The following is a 17,696-nucleotide window of genomic DNA, read 5'->3' as shown; positions in this document are numbered from 1 at the left end:
CGTACACCGCCTCAACCAGACCTCGCCGTACACCGCCTCAACCAGACCTCGCCATACACCGCCTCAACCAGACCTCGCCGTACACCGCCTCAACCAGACCTCGCCGTACACCGCCTCAACCAGACCTCGCCGTACACCGCCTCAACCAGACCTCGCCGTACTGCGCCCCAACCAGACCTCGCTGTACTGCGCCCCAACCATACCTCGCTGTACTGCGCCCCAACCATACCTCGCTGTACTGAGCCCCAACCATACCTCGCTGTACTGAGCCCCAATCATACCTCGCTGTACTGCGCCCCAATCATACCTCGCTGTACTGCGCCCCAACCATACTGAGCCCCAACCATACCTCGCTGTACTGAGCCCCAATCATACCTCTGTACTGCGCTCCAACCATACCTCTCTGTACTGCGCTCCAACCAGACCTTGCCGTGCTGTGCCTCAACCAGACCTCACCATACTGCGCCTCAGCCAGACCTCGCCGTACTGCACCCCAGCCAAACCTCAGTGTACTGCGCCCGACTAGAAAACCTCGCCATACTGCATCCCAACCAGACCTCGCCGTACTGCGCCACAACCAGACCTTGCTGTAGTGCGCACCACCCAGACCTCGCCATACTGTGCCCCAACTAGACCTCGCCATACTGTGCCCCAACCATATGTCATTGTACTGAGCCCTAACCAGACCTCGGCACACTTCTTTGACTCTCCACTCACATCATGGACACACTGCCCACTACACCCCCACCTATGCAGTTCTGCCTGAACTGCAATCCCTCCCCCCAACTGCCTCCAGTCTTTGCTGAACCTGATCTTTGCCAAACATATCCAACCATTTCCCCTTCCCAGCTTCTAGCCACACTTCATCCCACCAGTCTTTGCTGCACTCACACATTAACATTTCCATGCTGTCCAACATTCTTCGCGACACTTCCATCAGTCATCATTTCCTTCCCCTCACCAGAATTTATCACAAGTCGCCTCATCCTCTGCATTTTGCCTCCCCTTTCTCCACCACCACATGTCCTGCCAATCCCTTCTGCATTCTCACAGTCCTACCACATACCTTTTGATCAGCAGTGGCCATGCTGCTCTCGCTTCTCTTGCTCGCTCTGCGTTTCTGGGGCAACTCATCATCAAGCGTTTTCTCTTCCTCCTCCGCACAGACTGTTGTGGCCAGAAGGTGGCAGATTACTTCCAGTTCAAATTCAATGATGTGGTAGGCAGGAGCCAGAGGTAGGGTAATGCTGGTCACCTTCTCTGAAGACTGGATCACCAGGTCAGATTCAGAAACCTTTTCTATACAAGAGAATTACAGATAATGATGTTAGGCAGAGAGTAGACAAAATCAATTAGCTCCATTACTAAAAGTGTTTAACCTCAAACCAGTTTTCACAATCACATCAAATGTGCATTTTTGTTTTAACCAAATAGTCAATAGTAGTCATGCTTGGTACCTTATATTCTAGCAAATATGAGAGCAACAATCATGTGACTGAGCTAGGTCCAACCCCTGCCTGAAAGAGAGACCGAGGCTGATGGGCTGCGCTGAGAGAAGAGCAGAGACCGTCCTCAAAGCCTACCCATTGTGTTGGTGTAGATGGTAGCGGAGCCCCGAGAATGGTGCAGAATAGGCATGGCCTCAGCATTGCTGAGCTGTAGCGTGTCTCCATTCTTTATGGTGTAATGCCCGGTTGTCACAGTGAACTTCACTGTCTGCGGAATCCCAGCCAGAAGGCTGTCTGAGAAAAAGAAAAAAAGGTCCATAAAACATCACAACGGTAAATGTCAGCATTCACTGCCTTCCCCTGACCCTCGAGTGTTAGTACAGCTTTCGCCAGAATGCATACATAGCAATAATTCACGATACAGAAACTTACCCATGACATGCATTTCATCTCTTCCCCCATTTACTTGTAATGAAGGGGGCAAGGTTGAGCTAGTATTTTACTGACGTTCAAATCTTTAGTTTTATCTGAAGAATGTCTGTACGTCCTTAACCGACCTTGTGGGGTTCAACAAGCAGCATTTTCCATTAATTCCTGGTTAATGAGCTTTTGGTTGTTTGCTCTAGCAATAAAATGTACATAAAATGCTTTTTAAGCTCCATTTATCATTCTGTAATATCAATGCCTGGGAAATGCACACTGTGATCTGGGAGTTTCATTGTTAGACCAGAGCCTTTCATGCCCCAAGTTCTAGCCAGCCCCTTCTTGTAATAAAAGCTTATTTGTAGAATACTAAATACATAACTTGAAAATCTGAGCCAGCCTACCCTTGGTGGACAGGAGGAAGGCCCTGTATTGTTAAGCGAATTACCCACAACTCCAACCCACTGGTGTGGATCCTGGTCTCGCTGGATACCAGATTTCTTTGATCTCCACATTTACCAGATCTTTCCAACTAAAGAATGATACATCAGTCACGATTGTTAACTCTGGGGAGGGGTCTGCTGCCAGCCCAACTGCGTTCGACCACCCAACACTTCAGATCTTTGGCAGTCACCTCTGAAACCTGGATGGAATCAGACAGGTTTCCTTGGTACTGAGCCCAGTGAGACTTCAGATCCCACTGGAATGTTCCACAAGCAGGATGGAGGGGTGGAGAAGGGCAAGCAGCCTCAGAGCCACTCTCACAGAGATGCAGGACAGAGACTGAAACACTGGGATTTTCGCTCAAATGTCCTGGACTCATTGAGCTGGTGGAAAGGCTCGAAAAAGCAATATATCTAGAACTACTTCAATGAACTGAAGCATCTGGAAGAAGCCAGGTGTGACTTCTGCATGTTGATGAGGAACCCCAAAGATGCGAGGAGGTTCGCCGTCATCTGGAGATGGTCTACGACTGGCAGTAGCAGGCTGGCTCTGTATATACTATACCAAAGTAAGGTATAGTGTGCACAGAGTCGAGGGAGTCCCCAGAGGTGTAGCACATGCTAAATTAGGTAAGTACTAACAGCTCTCTTTGTGGTAGTGTGAGCGAGCAGAGGGTGTGCTCAGCATTTATTGTATTAACTCAATCAAGGCTGACGGCACACGCTCGGACTGAATCCAGACTAATTAGGCAAGTACAGCAAATATATACTTACGTTTTCATTTCAGATCCAAGCAGGTCTTGGCACAGGTAAGTGAAATATGTTCTCAAATGCGAGACTTTACAAGGAAACGCAGCTGCGATTGAATGTGCAATTGTTACAGGTTTGTATTGGTTAATAAAGCAGTTTGAATTATACAATAATTACTTATGGATTATAGCGACTACTCTGGCGGTATGCCTAGATACCACGCTGGGGATCTCACAATACAAGGCAAGTAAGACATTTTAAGATTTGCAGCGTAGATACTTTTTCTCCATACATCAGTTCAACACTTAAAACATTTTAGGAACAAAACTCGTAACATTGGTTCCTATCGGAGAAAAATGGTTATCGTTTTTACAGGTAAGATTGGGAGTTTGGACCAAGGTTCCCCAAGGTCTAGGTAGTCACTCAAATTGGACCACCAGCAGCACTAGGGAGCCTGGGTGCAGAGGCCCACTGTTAGCCAATGGGGCACTTCGGTTGGGGGCTCCTCACGGGCAGGCCACTATCTTGGGAGCCAAGCTCCTAGGGTTAAGGTTAGGGCAAAGGGGGTCCTAGGTTGCCACCAAGTCCACACCACCAGCAGTCCAGGGGCGGCCGGGTGCTGGGTGCTTAGGAGGGGTCGGGAGCCCAATGACATCCTATGGAGGATGCAGGTTTGGGATTATGGCTGCAGGCTCGGTCCAGGAAGTCTTCCGGGAGGAACCAACAGCTGGGCAGGTAAGTTGGAGGGCTCAGGGATGTAGGTGCACCACAGGTCCTCTTCTCCAGGGCACTGGACGGGCAGATGCAAGGGGGCCTTTTGAGGTCTGATTTCACCTTACCGGGCCACTCACGGTGTGGAAATGTGGATTTTCCTGGTCAGTTATGTCCCCTATCTTGGACCCCAACGGTTCTATGTGCATGTTAGAAACACATGTATGTTCCCTCCAGTTCCAGTTTCGAAGACGCAAACACATGTGCGTCCACCATCAACATGTCCTCTGTCAGATCCGCCATCAATGGGCTGGATATTCGATTCCTAAGTATGAAAGGCCACCGACTTTATATGGCTAAGTTACTCCATTTTTGCAGTTCTGGCAGAGTAGGCCCGATTCTGTCCTCAAAGCCTTTCCCTGCTCTCTGCCTCTGACAGCTTCAGCTTGAGCTCGCATCTGTATCCATGAACTTTGTCCTACTCCCTGTGCGGCTAACGGTGCCTGCCTCGGCCAGTTTTGCCTGCCTGCCAAGAAACCGTATTTCACCTTCGAATTATCTACTTTGCTCCTCAGCCGATGCATTCCTGTCTAGTAGTTTAGGTAAACATTTCTTTTAGCTCCCAAGCAAAGGGCTCGGTTTTTTTCTGTCCTCATGCAAGTAAATCATAGCCCTGTTGCCATGGAAAGTTTCTGCCTCTCGCATCTCATATAGACACTTAGACGCCTGTGCACGTACACACAGTCAGTATAGAATAGATTCTGTCCGAGAGTCCTTCCTTGTGGATAACATAGTTCTTTAAACATAGGATGTTAGATATGATTTGGGATTAGGTTGACTTGACCCCCCAGACTTTTTGTCTCCACATGTAAAGCTAAATGTCAAGTCCCCTTCACCCCCTAGTTACACGTCAATTACACGTCATGCCGCTGCGCGCGCATCTATGCCAAGTATTATCTTATAGATCCACCTATGCATAACATCATAACCAATCATGTTTCTTTTTACTCCTTATTACGCCCATTTTCGGTTACGCACTTACAGTATCGTTTCTCTTATCAATTGTTACGCCTTCTACATTGGTTTCATTGTAAAGTATGTTCTATAAAAGCAATTTCCTGTCAATAAAGTATGTACTTCACTTCCTGAACCCTCGTGGTGACGGAACCTGAAGGCCGCGACTCGAGTCGGCCATTTTGGAATAAAGCCCATTCAGAAACCTCTTATACCACGGATTCTGCCTCTTATTATTCTGAGCTATTTTATTTAAGACTCCGTATGAAATTCAGTCCAGGTAATAGAATATTTACCACATAATGGCGCCCGAACAGGGACACTTTCTCATCTCACGCGCCGGCGGTGCGTTGCAGGCCCGGTCTCCTGCCACAGCTGGACGGACCATAACGCGTACCAGCAGGATTTCCTGTAGCTCCCTCCGGTCAAGCGGGGGCGACTGAGGCTGCGATCAACCCAGACGAGGCGGTGAGAAGTGCGAAGTATCCCGACCAGAGCCTAGCTGAGAGAGCAAGATCCGAGGTATACAGAGGCCCACCAGGTTTTCGAAGTCCCGATGTCCAGAGGGTCCGATGTCCGCAGTCATCGAGTCCAGTCCATTCTCCGAGGCCTTCCGTTTCAAGGAGCTACCCGGTGAGTACCATCGCCGGGGAGGCGTGTTGACGCGCACATAGGTTGTGCCGGTCAAGACGGATTTGGGTACACAAATCCGGTCTGCACTGTTTAGCAGTGTATATGTACTGTTTAGCAGTATATCAAGTGTTCCGAGGTATCTAGTTATTGTCAAGAATTCTGCTTGGTGATTAGTTATGCAGACGATCATCATTGCTGCTTATTTTAAAGGTTAAAATGTTTTATGTTCAATGTTTAATGTGTTAAAAAAAAGTCCTACATGTTGTGGTATGAATGACTGTTCATTATTGTGCTTTTTGTATTAAGTGTGTTCAAGACAAAGGGTTCAAAATTAGGTGTCAGATCAGTTGTCAATATGCCGCTCTTTTCGAAGTTAAGACAGATTACTACTAGAAAAGGGGTGCTTGAAGAAGCAGTTCCTATTCCTCCTAGGGACACTCCAGGGCACTTCATGTATCACAAACATGGCTTAGACGCTATATTATTTCTTGATTTATGGGTAGATTACACCAAGGGATTGCCAGAAAGTCAAAGGTGGCCCGCAGCGGGAACCTGGGATGCAGAGTGCATCATGAAAGTCGAGGAAGAATTATGGAAAAGAAAGGTCAGACAGTCACAGAAAGACGCTGTTGAGTTATGGCGTAAAGAATCTCATAGACGTACAGAAAAAGCACGTAGACAGGAAGAGAAGAGTAAAGAAAGTTCAAATAAAGTTCAAGAAAATCTATTAATAGAGGAAGGTATCAGAGTGAAATCAGAACAAGTGGATAGACAGAGAAATGCCCTTATGAATGGTATGTATCCCCTTCTAGCCGAAGGATTACCTAAGGCTGCTCCAGAGATACCAAAAGACTTGCCACCCCCATTGTTTCCAATCAAGGCACATCCTAAGGGGCACCCTAGAACAGCGGAAGATGTTTTTCTTTCTTCATATTTAGATGACGTAGCTCCCGAGTATGCTAATTCCGCCCCACATAGACTGCATACCAGGGAGATCCAACGCCATGATCCAGCACCCGTATCCCTACAGCAACAAGTCGAGTCACAAGTTCCGGCAAGCACATCTGTCTCCGCATCTGTCCCTACAGGTACTTCCATGGCTGTGTCCACACCTATAGTTGCTGTGTCACGTTCGACGAATCCATTCACACCCGACGCCCCAGATGGGGCCACGGGAGGTGCTAGCAATACTTTTACGCCACCTAGAATAAATAAACTTGTTTTTCAAGAGTCAGCGCATTCACGTACACCCAAATTCGTAAGTGAACGTGCGCTTAAGGAACTTCTTATAGATTGTAGATATGACCCAGTGGTCGGTAAAGAGGACGAAATGGTCCTGGCATCATTACGCATCAGACGAGCCGCAGGATATTTAGCGAAGTTACCAGGAATGACTGCGCATCTAGATAAAATATATCGTTTTGTTCAAACAGGGCGAGATCCAGAATGTATTAATAGAGCTATGGAATTTCAGAAAGTAGAGATACAGGGGGAACTGTTACGTTTCCTCATAAACTGTGTGATCAGAAATCAAGACCGACCGGGGGTAGACCCGAATGCAATGCTTATTCTTACAAGATGGAGCCAGAATATATCAGAAGGGAGACACGATAAGCAAAATTGTATAATAGCCATGTGCCGAAAGATTCGTAAAGAGATAGAACGTATTCATGAAGAAAGATTGGAAACAGACGAGTTTGAGCAAGATGAAATGTCCGAATCAGGGGATTCCGTAAGACAGTCGGACACCATAGCCTATGTAGGTAGAGGAAGGTCCTGTAATAATACTAGATGTTTTTCTGATCCAATACACTCTGTATGTCCAAATAATAGCAGGACGTATCCGACGCCAATAATAAATCTGAAGTCTCCCGAACATTTGTTTCAAACCGCAGATAAAATACTCCGAGAACGAAGGGGTTACCACCTCCTCGATTCCATGGATGAGCAAGAATTAGCCAGATCAGCCGTCCACTGGATTGACAGCCCTGGAAAATACGGTGATGAGACCGTAGCACACACGTTTTTTAACCTCAGTCCAGATGAACAACGTTTAGCTGGAATCTATATGATTCAGCAACTCCTTATATTATATAAGAGCCAACATGCTGATCCTGGTCCTTTACCTGATATATTAACTGAACTACTCACGAATAGATGGAGAGGTTCTAGTAACAAGTTAATTAAAGAAATATTAGTGTCACGTAAACAGTACGTCCTTTTTGTAAGCCCAGATCCTTTCTCGCTGCCCAGCAAGGAAAGAATGCCGTATTACATGGATAGACAAAATCCCTTACGAGAAGTGCACCCAATAAAAGGCGAAGACAATCAGTTTCACCGTGTATTTGTATACACACCCATAACAAAAATTGAATTGTTAGAAATGAAGAAAGTAGTACCCAGTCATGACAAAGACCCAGCGGGTTTTCACCGGGAAATTAAAGACATGTTACTGATGGGAGAATATACCTATCCTGATATTATGACGATATTAAAGGTGCTAATGCCTGCTGGTATTTATGAAAAGCTGAAAGAAAAAGAGTGGGAAGTGGGAGACCAAAAAATAGATTGGACAGCATTAGAAGCAGAGGAAAGGGCCCGAACTGCAGGTTCAGGGCTCGGGGATAAAGTTAAAGCATTACCAGGTTTACTAGTACAAGTACTGCCACGTTTATTGACTACGAAAAAGGAAGATTGGGGTGCAATCTCAGCCTGTAAACAAAAGCATGATGAAGACACAAGTGATTATTATGCCCGATTTGAAAAATGTTTTGGTGTAAATAGTGGTATAAAAGCAAGTAGTGAGTCGTACCCACATTTATTTGTGACAAAATTAGTGGAAAATGCATTGCCTCCAGTGAAGAATAGGATATTGAAATTTGAGAGTACCTGGCAAAGTAACACTCCGTCACAAATGCTACAAATGTTACAGTATCATCACAATAGAATTAGAGATGAACAAGAACACGAACAAAGACGTATGAAGGATACAAAAATGAAAATGCTAGTTTCCCAGACAGTACCAGCGGATGGTCACAAAAAGGGTGTGACACATTCCGGAGATTCAGCAGTTCCTGTAAAGGGAACATGCAATTACTGTAAACAACTAGGCCATTATGTACACGATTGTCAAGTCCTGAAGCGTAATATAGCTATAGGTATTGCGAAAGAAAGAACACGACCACTCAAACAGGATCAGAATGAACAAGGAGCCACGCAGCATGGACAGTCCATGCCAGCTCAGCAACAGTCTATGCCAGCCTCACAACAACCCATACAGTTTGTGCCAGCTGCACCACCGATGCCTGCTACTGCCACACAAACCACAACACGACAAATGTATCAGACTGCACAGTATGAATATCCTGAGTATCAGCGTTACGCATGAACTAGCCTAGAGAGGGAAGTTGACTTACCGCTTATTGAGATTCCTGTAGATCAAGAAGGACCTTATGTACATAGTGAATTATTAGGTCAAGATAGAAAATTCTTACTCGATACGGGGGCAAGTCGAACAACAATAAAGCGTAGTGAAGTCCCAGGGGCACCCCTCTCAGGCTCTCAAAATGTTTCCCTTGGTTTCTCAGGAAAGCCTATTGTTAATGAGGTATCACAGCCACTTCCACTTACGATTGGTCCCTTGACACGAACTACTGATTTATTGCTTACCAAATCTTGTCCAGAAAACCTGTTAGGTATAAAGACATTGAAAGCCCTAGGGGCTATTATCTGTTGTTCTCCGGAAGGAGTAAGATTGTTTTTACGTGATTTTAAAGGTCATTATGTATCCAGAGACATGGATCGCCGATTACAGACTTTACCAGCACATCTATGGGCACAAGGCCCTACTGATGTTGGTTGCATGAACATTACACCATACCGAGTCACATTAAAGGCAGGAGTGGTACTACCACGAATGCGACAATACAAGTTACCACAAGATGCTGTAGTGGCTTTACTACAAATCATTGACGAGCTAATTGCCCAAGGAGTAGTTGTAGAAACAGACTCCAATGTATGTAATTCACCGATAATTCCGATTCTTAAACGAACAGATCCTACAGCCCCGCCAGTATATCGATTGGTTATTGATTTACGCGAATTAAACAAATGCATTGTGCCACAATTCCCTGTGGTCCCCGATATCTCATCATTATTGACAGCTATTGATTCCGAAGCAACATTCTTTACTGTAATTGATCTCAAGAATGCCTTTTTCAGCGTCCCCATAGATCCGGAAAGTCAATATTTGTTCGGATTCAGTTTAAATGGGCGCAGTTTTAAATTCTCACGCGCTCCTCAAGGATTTACAGAAAGCCCCAGCATCTATAGCCAAGCACTGAAACGAGAACTTGACAGTATCCACATGCCAGTTAACACTGCACTGCTTCAATATGTCGATGATCTGCTGATCACCGCGAGAAGCGAACCCGAATGTGAAAAGGCTTCTCTGACAGTTTTACATTTTCTAGCCGACAAGGGGCACAAGGTGTCTCCTTCTAAGCTGCAATTCTGTGTCCAGCGAGTTTTTTATCTTGGTCACTCGCTGTCCAAGGAGGGAAGGCAGCTTACACCAGATCGCATTCAGTTAATTGCTAACATGTCAATACCCAAGACACAAAAGGAGGTGCGGGCTTTTATAGGCCTCACTTCATACTGTAGGCAGTGGATCCCTCAGTACGCATTTCTAGCAAAACCACTCATTCAGTTGACAACACAGGAGGCAGCCACATCGACTGTCCTCCCTTGGACTCAGGAACACACACAAGCTTTTGAAAGCTTAAAGAAAGCTCTATGTCAAGCACCTGTTTTAGCGACACCATGTTACAGCAAACATTTTACACTCTTTGTTACAGAACGCGAAGGTACTGCCTTGTCGGTACTCACTCAGGAACAAGCAGGATCACACAAGCCATGTGCTTATTTCTCTAGTACATTAGATCCCGTAGCTCAGGCTTTGCCTGCGTGCCTGAAATCAGTGGCAGCAACAGCTTTAGCAATCAGACAAAGCGATGCCATAGTGTTAGGACATCCATTGACAGTACAAGTACCACATGCAGTAGAAGTTCTTGTGAACCGAACGCAAACACAACACTTGACCATAGCAAGACTTACCGGTTATGAACTGACATTGTTTCAGCCACACATAGAGATCCGACGTTGTAATACATTGAATCCTGCTACACTTTTACCTGTAATTGGAATAGACCCACTAGCTCATGATTGTGTTGAAGTTATTGAAATAAAGACGAAACCCAGACAAGACTTAACAGACGTTCCATTGTTAGATCCAGACCTGACGTTGTACGTAGATGGATCGTGCATGAGAACAAGTACAGGAGATTTAGTGGCCGCGTATGCAGTCACAACAGACACTGAAGTTATTGAAACAAACTGTATAGATACTTTGTCAGCCCAAGCAGCAGAACTTATTGCTCTAACACAAGCCTGTATTCAAGCCACAAGTAAGAAAGTTAACATATACACTGATTCACGTTATGCATTCGGAGTTGTACATGACTTCGGGGTGCTTTGGCGAGAGAGGGGTTATTTAACTTCTCATGGGACCCATATTCAGCATGGGTCTCTCATTCATGCTTTGTTAGACGCAATCCATCTGCCCACAGCTATATCGATTATGAAATGTAAAGCACACATGAAGGTTACTGATATCATATCCCAAGGCAATGATTTAGCTGACAGAACAGCTAAACAGACTGCTCAGACTCGCACATCCGACATGACAAAGACAATAGGTCGGACACCAATACAGTGTATGACGATTAAGGATCCCGCACTTGATATAATTGACATACAGTCACATGCCACAACGGAAGAAATAAAGAAATGGACTGAACTAGGAGGGATCCAGACAGATCAGGGATGGGTGACAAAGGAGAAATCTGTATGGTTTCTTCCTGACTCTATGGTCCAAGCCATTATAGCTACAATTCACAGTCCGGCGCATTTAGGAGAAAAAGCTATGCTAGACAGCATTAAACACATTTGGTTTAATAAACATCTACGAACTGCAGCTAAACAAAAAGTTCGTACCTGTATGATATGTTGTCAGTTCAACCCAGGAAAAAGTGTTCCCGTAGAGCAGGGTGGATTTCAGCCTCCCGATCATGCTTTTGAAGTCCTCCAGATGGATTATATCCAGATGGAACGATGTCGAGGATTCAAATATGTTCTTGTAGTTGTCTGCGCTCTTTCCCGATGGACTGAGGCGTACCCAGTATCGGATTACACTGCCCCGACCACTGCCAAGCAGCTAGTTCGAGAATTCTTCCCACGGTACGGTTTACCACGTGTTGTATATTCGGATAACGGCCAGCCTTTCTCATCCGAATTAATGAAACATGTTTCACTTTTGCTGGGATATCAGTGGAAGTTTCATTGTGTCCGACACCCCGAGGCAGCAGGTCTCGTGGAACGACATAATCAAATTTTGAAAATCAGATTGTCAAAAATATGTAAGGAGAAAGGTGTTGACTGGATAGTAGCCTTACCAGTTGCACTCTTTTACATAAGAATGGTAGCACACTCTCGAACAGGGCTATCCCCTTATGAGGTGATCTTTGGTAGACCACCGAATATGTGGGGGACGCCTATACCCCGTAAAATAACTGATGTTGATTGTAATATGCTGACAGATTACCTGGCTTCCTTGATGTCTGCACTACAATCTTGTCGTTCACAGGTAGCTGCAGCCTTTCCTGACAACACTGAGGTGAAACCCCATGACGTAATCCCGGGCGATTATGTCCTTGTGAGGAACTTTGACAGAAAGACTCAACTGGAGCCCAGGTGGAAGACACCTAAGCTGGTCCTGTTGACCACAAGGACCGCCGTGAAGATCGAAGGAAGAAAGGGTTGGATCCATTCAAGCCACATCAAGAAATTTCATGGACTTCCTTCGGATATAAACAGTCCTCCTCGTGTGTCTTCACCCATTGACTCAAAGCTACCTTTGGCTGAGGCCAGTAGCACAGACCTTTATAAATTAAAACTCAGACCCAGGCCGTCGGCCGATTTGATTGTTTAAGTCCTCTCCAAGGTGAAGCGGTTGAATCTGTCCCCGACATGTATCCCTTGAGTCTGAATCATGAACAATCAAGAACAATGTTGAAACGACATGCATACTGTAAAGCACTGCGTAGCCACTGTATAGTGACATTATTAATTTTGTTTTTCTTGAGTTTTATAATAATTACTGCAAGTATATTGTTGCATATGTATTATCCTGTTTCTAAACATATTTTCAATATAACTAATGAACATTCTTTTAGTGACCTACCCCCACATGAATTATCCTATAGACTTGCGCTGCGTAATAACACTTTCATTAGTATGTTACACCATTCCCATCAGACTAGTAATGCTACTAATTGTTGGGTGTGTGGCCGACTCCCTCCCTATCAGAATAACAAAGGAGTTCTGCCTTTCTTCCCCCATCCGTTCACACATAATGGCTCCTGTGGAGCATGGTTTAGTTTACTAAATTCCATAGACTCAGACACAGCAGTTTATCAACACCATTGGATATGGGGAAATCTGAATCTAGTTTTATTCAAAGTCTGTTACCCTGATAAGAAGGGTCACCCCAGTAGAACAGGAACTGATCTAGAAAATGAAGTGTATGGATTAGGTAATTTTACACCTAATCTTATGATTCTGAATGTCGAATCCGAAGTTGAACTAATTCTGCCCACTATGTCAGTATTTCCAGTTAAGGGTGAATTATGTGTAAGAAAAGTTGGTTCCATACATATGGGCCATAGCAAATGTGTTACTACAGTAGAATATAGTGATCAAGGTAAATCTTCATTTAGAGCTTCTCGCCATTCCTACTTTATATGTGATCAGACCGCATATATCCGTCTGCCTCTAGATTGGGATGGTACCTGTTACATAGCATTCCTTTTGCCACCTGTTTTCCTAGCTCCTCCTGATTATTATCGAAATATTCATTTAGTACACAATAGAGAGCGAAGAGATCTCCCAGTCGTCGATTATACTGAGACGGCATGGGACAAGTATGTAGATTTCAATAAAGGTATCTTTCCCTATATAGGTACAATTTCAAATAGTAAGCTGATACGTAGGCTAACCAAGACTCTTGAAGCTGTAGTGAATGAGACTATAGCCGCCCTAGGCAATTTGACAGAGGAACAATCGGTGATGAGAATTGTTGTTCTCCAGAATCGTCTTGTCCTTGACGTCATCCTGGCCGATAGGGGCGGAGCTTGTAGGGTCATCGGATCCAGCTGCTGCATATTCATACCAGAAAATTCGCCATCTGTATATAAAGCTATAACACGCCTTCATAAGATTGTGAGCCAGATACACGAGAATCCAGGCACTTGGACGTGGTCCGGGTGGTTTTGGAGTGTGATATCAGCCTGGGGATGGAGAGTTCTGTCCTTCCTAGGTATTGGCCTTCTTATACTATTCAGTTGCTGTCTATGTCTACAATGTGGACCAGCGATCTGTGGTCTGTGTGCCACATCGTGTATTCCACCACCAAGATTTCATTCAAGATCACGGAAGAAGAAAGAAGAACAAATGATGCTATATGAACAGATCAATGGATTGATGAAGATTGATATCTCTTGAAGGGCAAGTAGGGGACAAGGAGGGAATGTGGAAATGTGGATTTTCCTGGTCAGTTATGTCCCCTATCTTGGACCCCAACGGTTCTATGTGCATGTTAGAAACACATGTATGTTCCCTCCAGTTCCAGTTTCGAAGACGCAAACACATGTGCGTCCACCATCAACATGTCCTCTGTCAGATCCGCCATCAATGGGCTGGATATTCGATTCCTAAGTATGAAAGGCCACCGACTTTATATGGCTAAGTTACTCCATTTTTGCAGTTCTGGCAGAGTAGGCCCGATTCTGTCCTCAAAGCCTTTCCCTGCTCTCTGCCTCTGACAGCTTCAGCTTGAGCTCGCATCTGTATCCATGAACTTTGTCCTACTCCCTGTGCGGCTAACGGTGCCTGCCTCGGCCAGTTTTGCCTGCCTGCCAAGAAACCGTATTTCACCTTCGAATTATCTACTTTGCTCCTCAGCCGATGCATTCCTGTCTAGTAGTTTAGGTAAACATTTCTTTTAGCTCCCAAGCAAAGGGCTCGGTTTTTTTCTGTCCTCATGCAAGTAAATCATAGCCCTGTTGCCATGGAAAGTTTCTGCCTCTCGCATCTCATATAGACACTTAGACGCCTGTGCACGTACACACAGTCAGTATAGAATAGATTCTGTCCGAGAGTCCTTCCTTGTGGATAACATAGTTCTTTAAACATAGGATGTTAGATATGATTTGGGATTAGGTTGACTTGACCCCCCAGACTTTTTGTCTCCACATGTAAAGCTAAATGTCAAGTCCCCTTCACCCCCTAGTTACACGTCAATTACACGTCATGCCGCTGCGCGCGCATCTATGCCAAGTATTATCTTATAGATCCACCTATGCATAACATCATAACCAATCATGTTTCTTTTTACTCCTTATTACGCCCATTTTCGGTTACGCACTTACAGTATCGTTTCTCTTATCAATTGTTACGCCTTCTACATTGGTTTCATTGTAAAGTATGTTCTATAAAAGCAATTTCCTGTCAATAAAGTATGTACTTCACTTCCTGAACCCTCGTGGTGACGGAACCTGAAGGCCGCGACTCGAGTCGGCCATTTTGGAATAAAGCCCATTCAGAAACCTCTTATACCACGGATTCTGCCTCTTATTATTCTGAGCTATTTTATTTAAGACTCCGTATGAAATTCAGTCCAGGTAATAGAATATTTACCACAACGGTTGGGAGCTATGTGCAGAGGCTGAAGGCAACATCGGGGAGTCCTGATGGGGGTCAACCCACGGTGGACTCGGACTCTGGAGTGCTGGGGACCTTGTTGGAACCGGTGGGACACTTGGACTCAGGCCGCAGTGTCCTTTGCAGGCTCAGAGCTTTTCTTTGTAGTTTCTTTTGAACAGAGCTGCTGTTCACAGGAGTTCCGGTCTTTGTTGAAGGCAGGGGTTCTGGAGGTCGCTGGCTGCGGGACAAGTCTATTTTCTGAGCAGAATCTCTGGAAACTGCAGACTGCCCGGTAGGCCTGTTGCCAAGTCAAGTCTTCTCCTCTGCTGTGCGACTTCTTCCGTCCTTCATAGGTTGCAGGAATCTGCCTTCTGGATTCAGGGCTGCCCCATAATACTCCATTTAGCGGGCATTTTTTTAGGGATCTCGAGGTAGTAGCCAATAACCTACTAACCTTAGGGTGACTATATTACACCCTTGGTGTGCTCACCCCACGTGGGGGAAGTAGGCACAATCCCTAACCCTGATTGGAAAGTGTGTGCCATCTGCAAGATGGCGGGCACTAAAGAGTGGGCTTCTCCTCACCTCCCCCACCTGAGAGGTGGGCACACGTTCCAGGCTATTCTGATTTTTTCCCACCTGCTCTTGATAGAAGGGGAGCCTGGGGGTCGCGTTGCAAAGGCGGCAAGGCCTTTGAAGTTCCTCTGCCACAGATGGCTCTTTCTGACTTGGGGGAGGACTTGGGGGAGGTGCGAAGACCTCCGCTCAGATAATGCTTGTTATTTGGGCCTATGGAGCGAATGTTCCCACCCCAGGGGTCCCAAAACTTGTCTTGCGATGGCAGACTTGGTTTACCAGTCAGGGAACCCACCAGAGGATGGTTGTTTTTTCAGGGGCATTTCTAAGATGCCCTCTGAGTGCATTTTATAATAAATCCCACACTGGCATCATTAATATCAAGAGTCATGGGTCATCTTCGTCTGTGGTCAAGAGGACATGGTCTACGATGCCCTCTGGAAAAAAAGGGATGGGGGGGGCTCCACGTGGGTGGCCCGGGTGAGCACATCATATGTGTGGCAGAATCTGGGGAGAGAAAACTGTTTGGGAGAAGAAAACAGAGTACAAGAAGACAAAAGGGCCATTAATAAAGGCCAGCAATGCCCTGATGTAAGGGTGGCAATCTCAACAGACATAAGGGATACATAGCGGAGAGGAGTTGGCCTATCGGTTAGGGCGGTCGACCTCAAATCTGGGGTACCTGGTTCGAATCTCGACAAGGATGCGAAACATTCTGTGATTCTGGGAAAAATCACGTACTCTTCCCCGTGCCGAACAAAAGATTGTGTCCTCATGTAACGCAACTGGTGCTTGTGTGAAGCGCTCTGATACCAGATACCTTCGGGGCAAGTTGCGCTAAATAAAACTCCATAAAAATAACTACATAAATAAACAAATCAATAATGATCATCGAGAAAAAGAAGGTATAAAGTATTTAGGAGAAAATTAGGACTAAAGAACTTGGCCACAGGGTACTTCACATGGCCAAGATGAGATAAAGGAAGAAAAAGCATTGGGGGGGGGGGGGGGGGCAACAAGAGTGGGCACTGACCAACAAGAGTGTATTGTTGGAAACAAAGTAGCATAAACAAAGACACAAGGTGGTCACTGATCTCAGTCCTACTGAACCATTAAAGGTCATGAAACACAGTGACATCTTGTGTAACAGTGTGCAACAATGCACATCAGCAGCGGCTCTTACTAAATGTAAGTTTTTGGCTGAAATTGATAGGCTTTCTCTGAACCATGGTGCGAGATACATATGGGGCCACACAACATAATTTCCGTGGAAGTGTTCGCAGAACGCAACTGTGACGCTTGGTGAGACCAGTTGTATCCTTTACATCTAAAATGGGAACAGCCCATAACAAAAAGAAGACAAGAAAGAGACTCCTAAACGATTACCAGTTTGGCACAAAGTGCAAACAAGAAAAGGAAAAAGCATGGCCAACTAGAAAGGAACAAAAAAAATGGAGAAAGAGAGATATACAAAAGACAAGACGTATCAATGAGGAAAGCACCGAAGAGGTCAACACAGTGGAAGAAATGACAGAGCCAAACAAAGAGCTGAGAGAAGATCAATGGAATAGGCACTGTTGTGACCCAGGACTCACAAATATTCTATGTTGACTAATGGCAGGAAGGAGGCTGTGGATGAGATCAGACACAGAAAGTAAGCACAACCCTAAGGAAAATGAACAAGCAATAGAACAAACGTTTAGGACCCTTGGTGTGAGAAGTTGGCCTGATGTATGATGTCACTAGTTCTAGTGTACACCTTATATCAGTCCAAATACCCTTATGGTGATTGGTTGTAAAGTCAACCTTATAGACCAGCTATCCTAGTGGTAGCATGGACAAGAGCAGTCTTAGGCTAAACTCTGAATGGCATGTGAAG

The 17,696-nt window shown here is 45.3% G+C and overlaps 1 protein-coding gene across 3 annotated transcripts in view; it reads right to left on the bottom strand.

Annotated features, from left to right (window-relative positions):
* The window catches only part of TRAPPC10 (trafficking protein particle complex subunit 10), a 584,087-nt gene that overhangs the window by 172,345 nt on the left and 394,046 nt on the right, over positions 1-17,696 (bottom strand). For all 3 annotated transcript variants that reach the window (XM_085620787.1, XM_085620788.1, XM_085620789.1), the window contains 2 exons: positions 1,584-1,742; positions 1,067-1,299 (listed from right to left, as the gene is read on the bottom strand). In XM_085620787.1, coding sequence (XP_085476913.1) covers positions 1,067-1,299; positions 1,584-1,742 — 392 coding nt within the window. The remainder of the gene's footprint in view (positions 1-1,066; positions 1,300-1,583; positions 1,743-17,696) is intronic.

This window comes from Triturus cristatus, chromosome 8 (genome assembly GCF_964204655.1).
Source record: "Triturus cristatus chromosome 8, aTriCri1.1, whole genome shotgun sequence".
In the NCBI taxonomy this organism is placed as follows: Eukaryota; Metazoa; Chordata; class Amphibia; order Caudata; family Salamandridae; genus Triturus; species Triturus cristatus.
The sequence above is the reverse complement of the archived record's forward strand: the minus strand, read 5'-3'. Positions and strand labels throughout refer to the sequence as shown.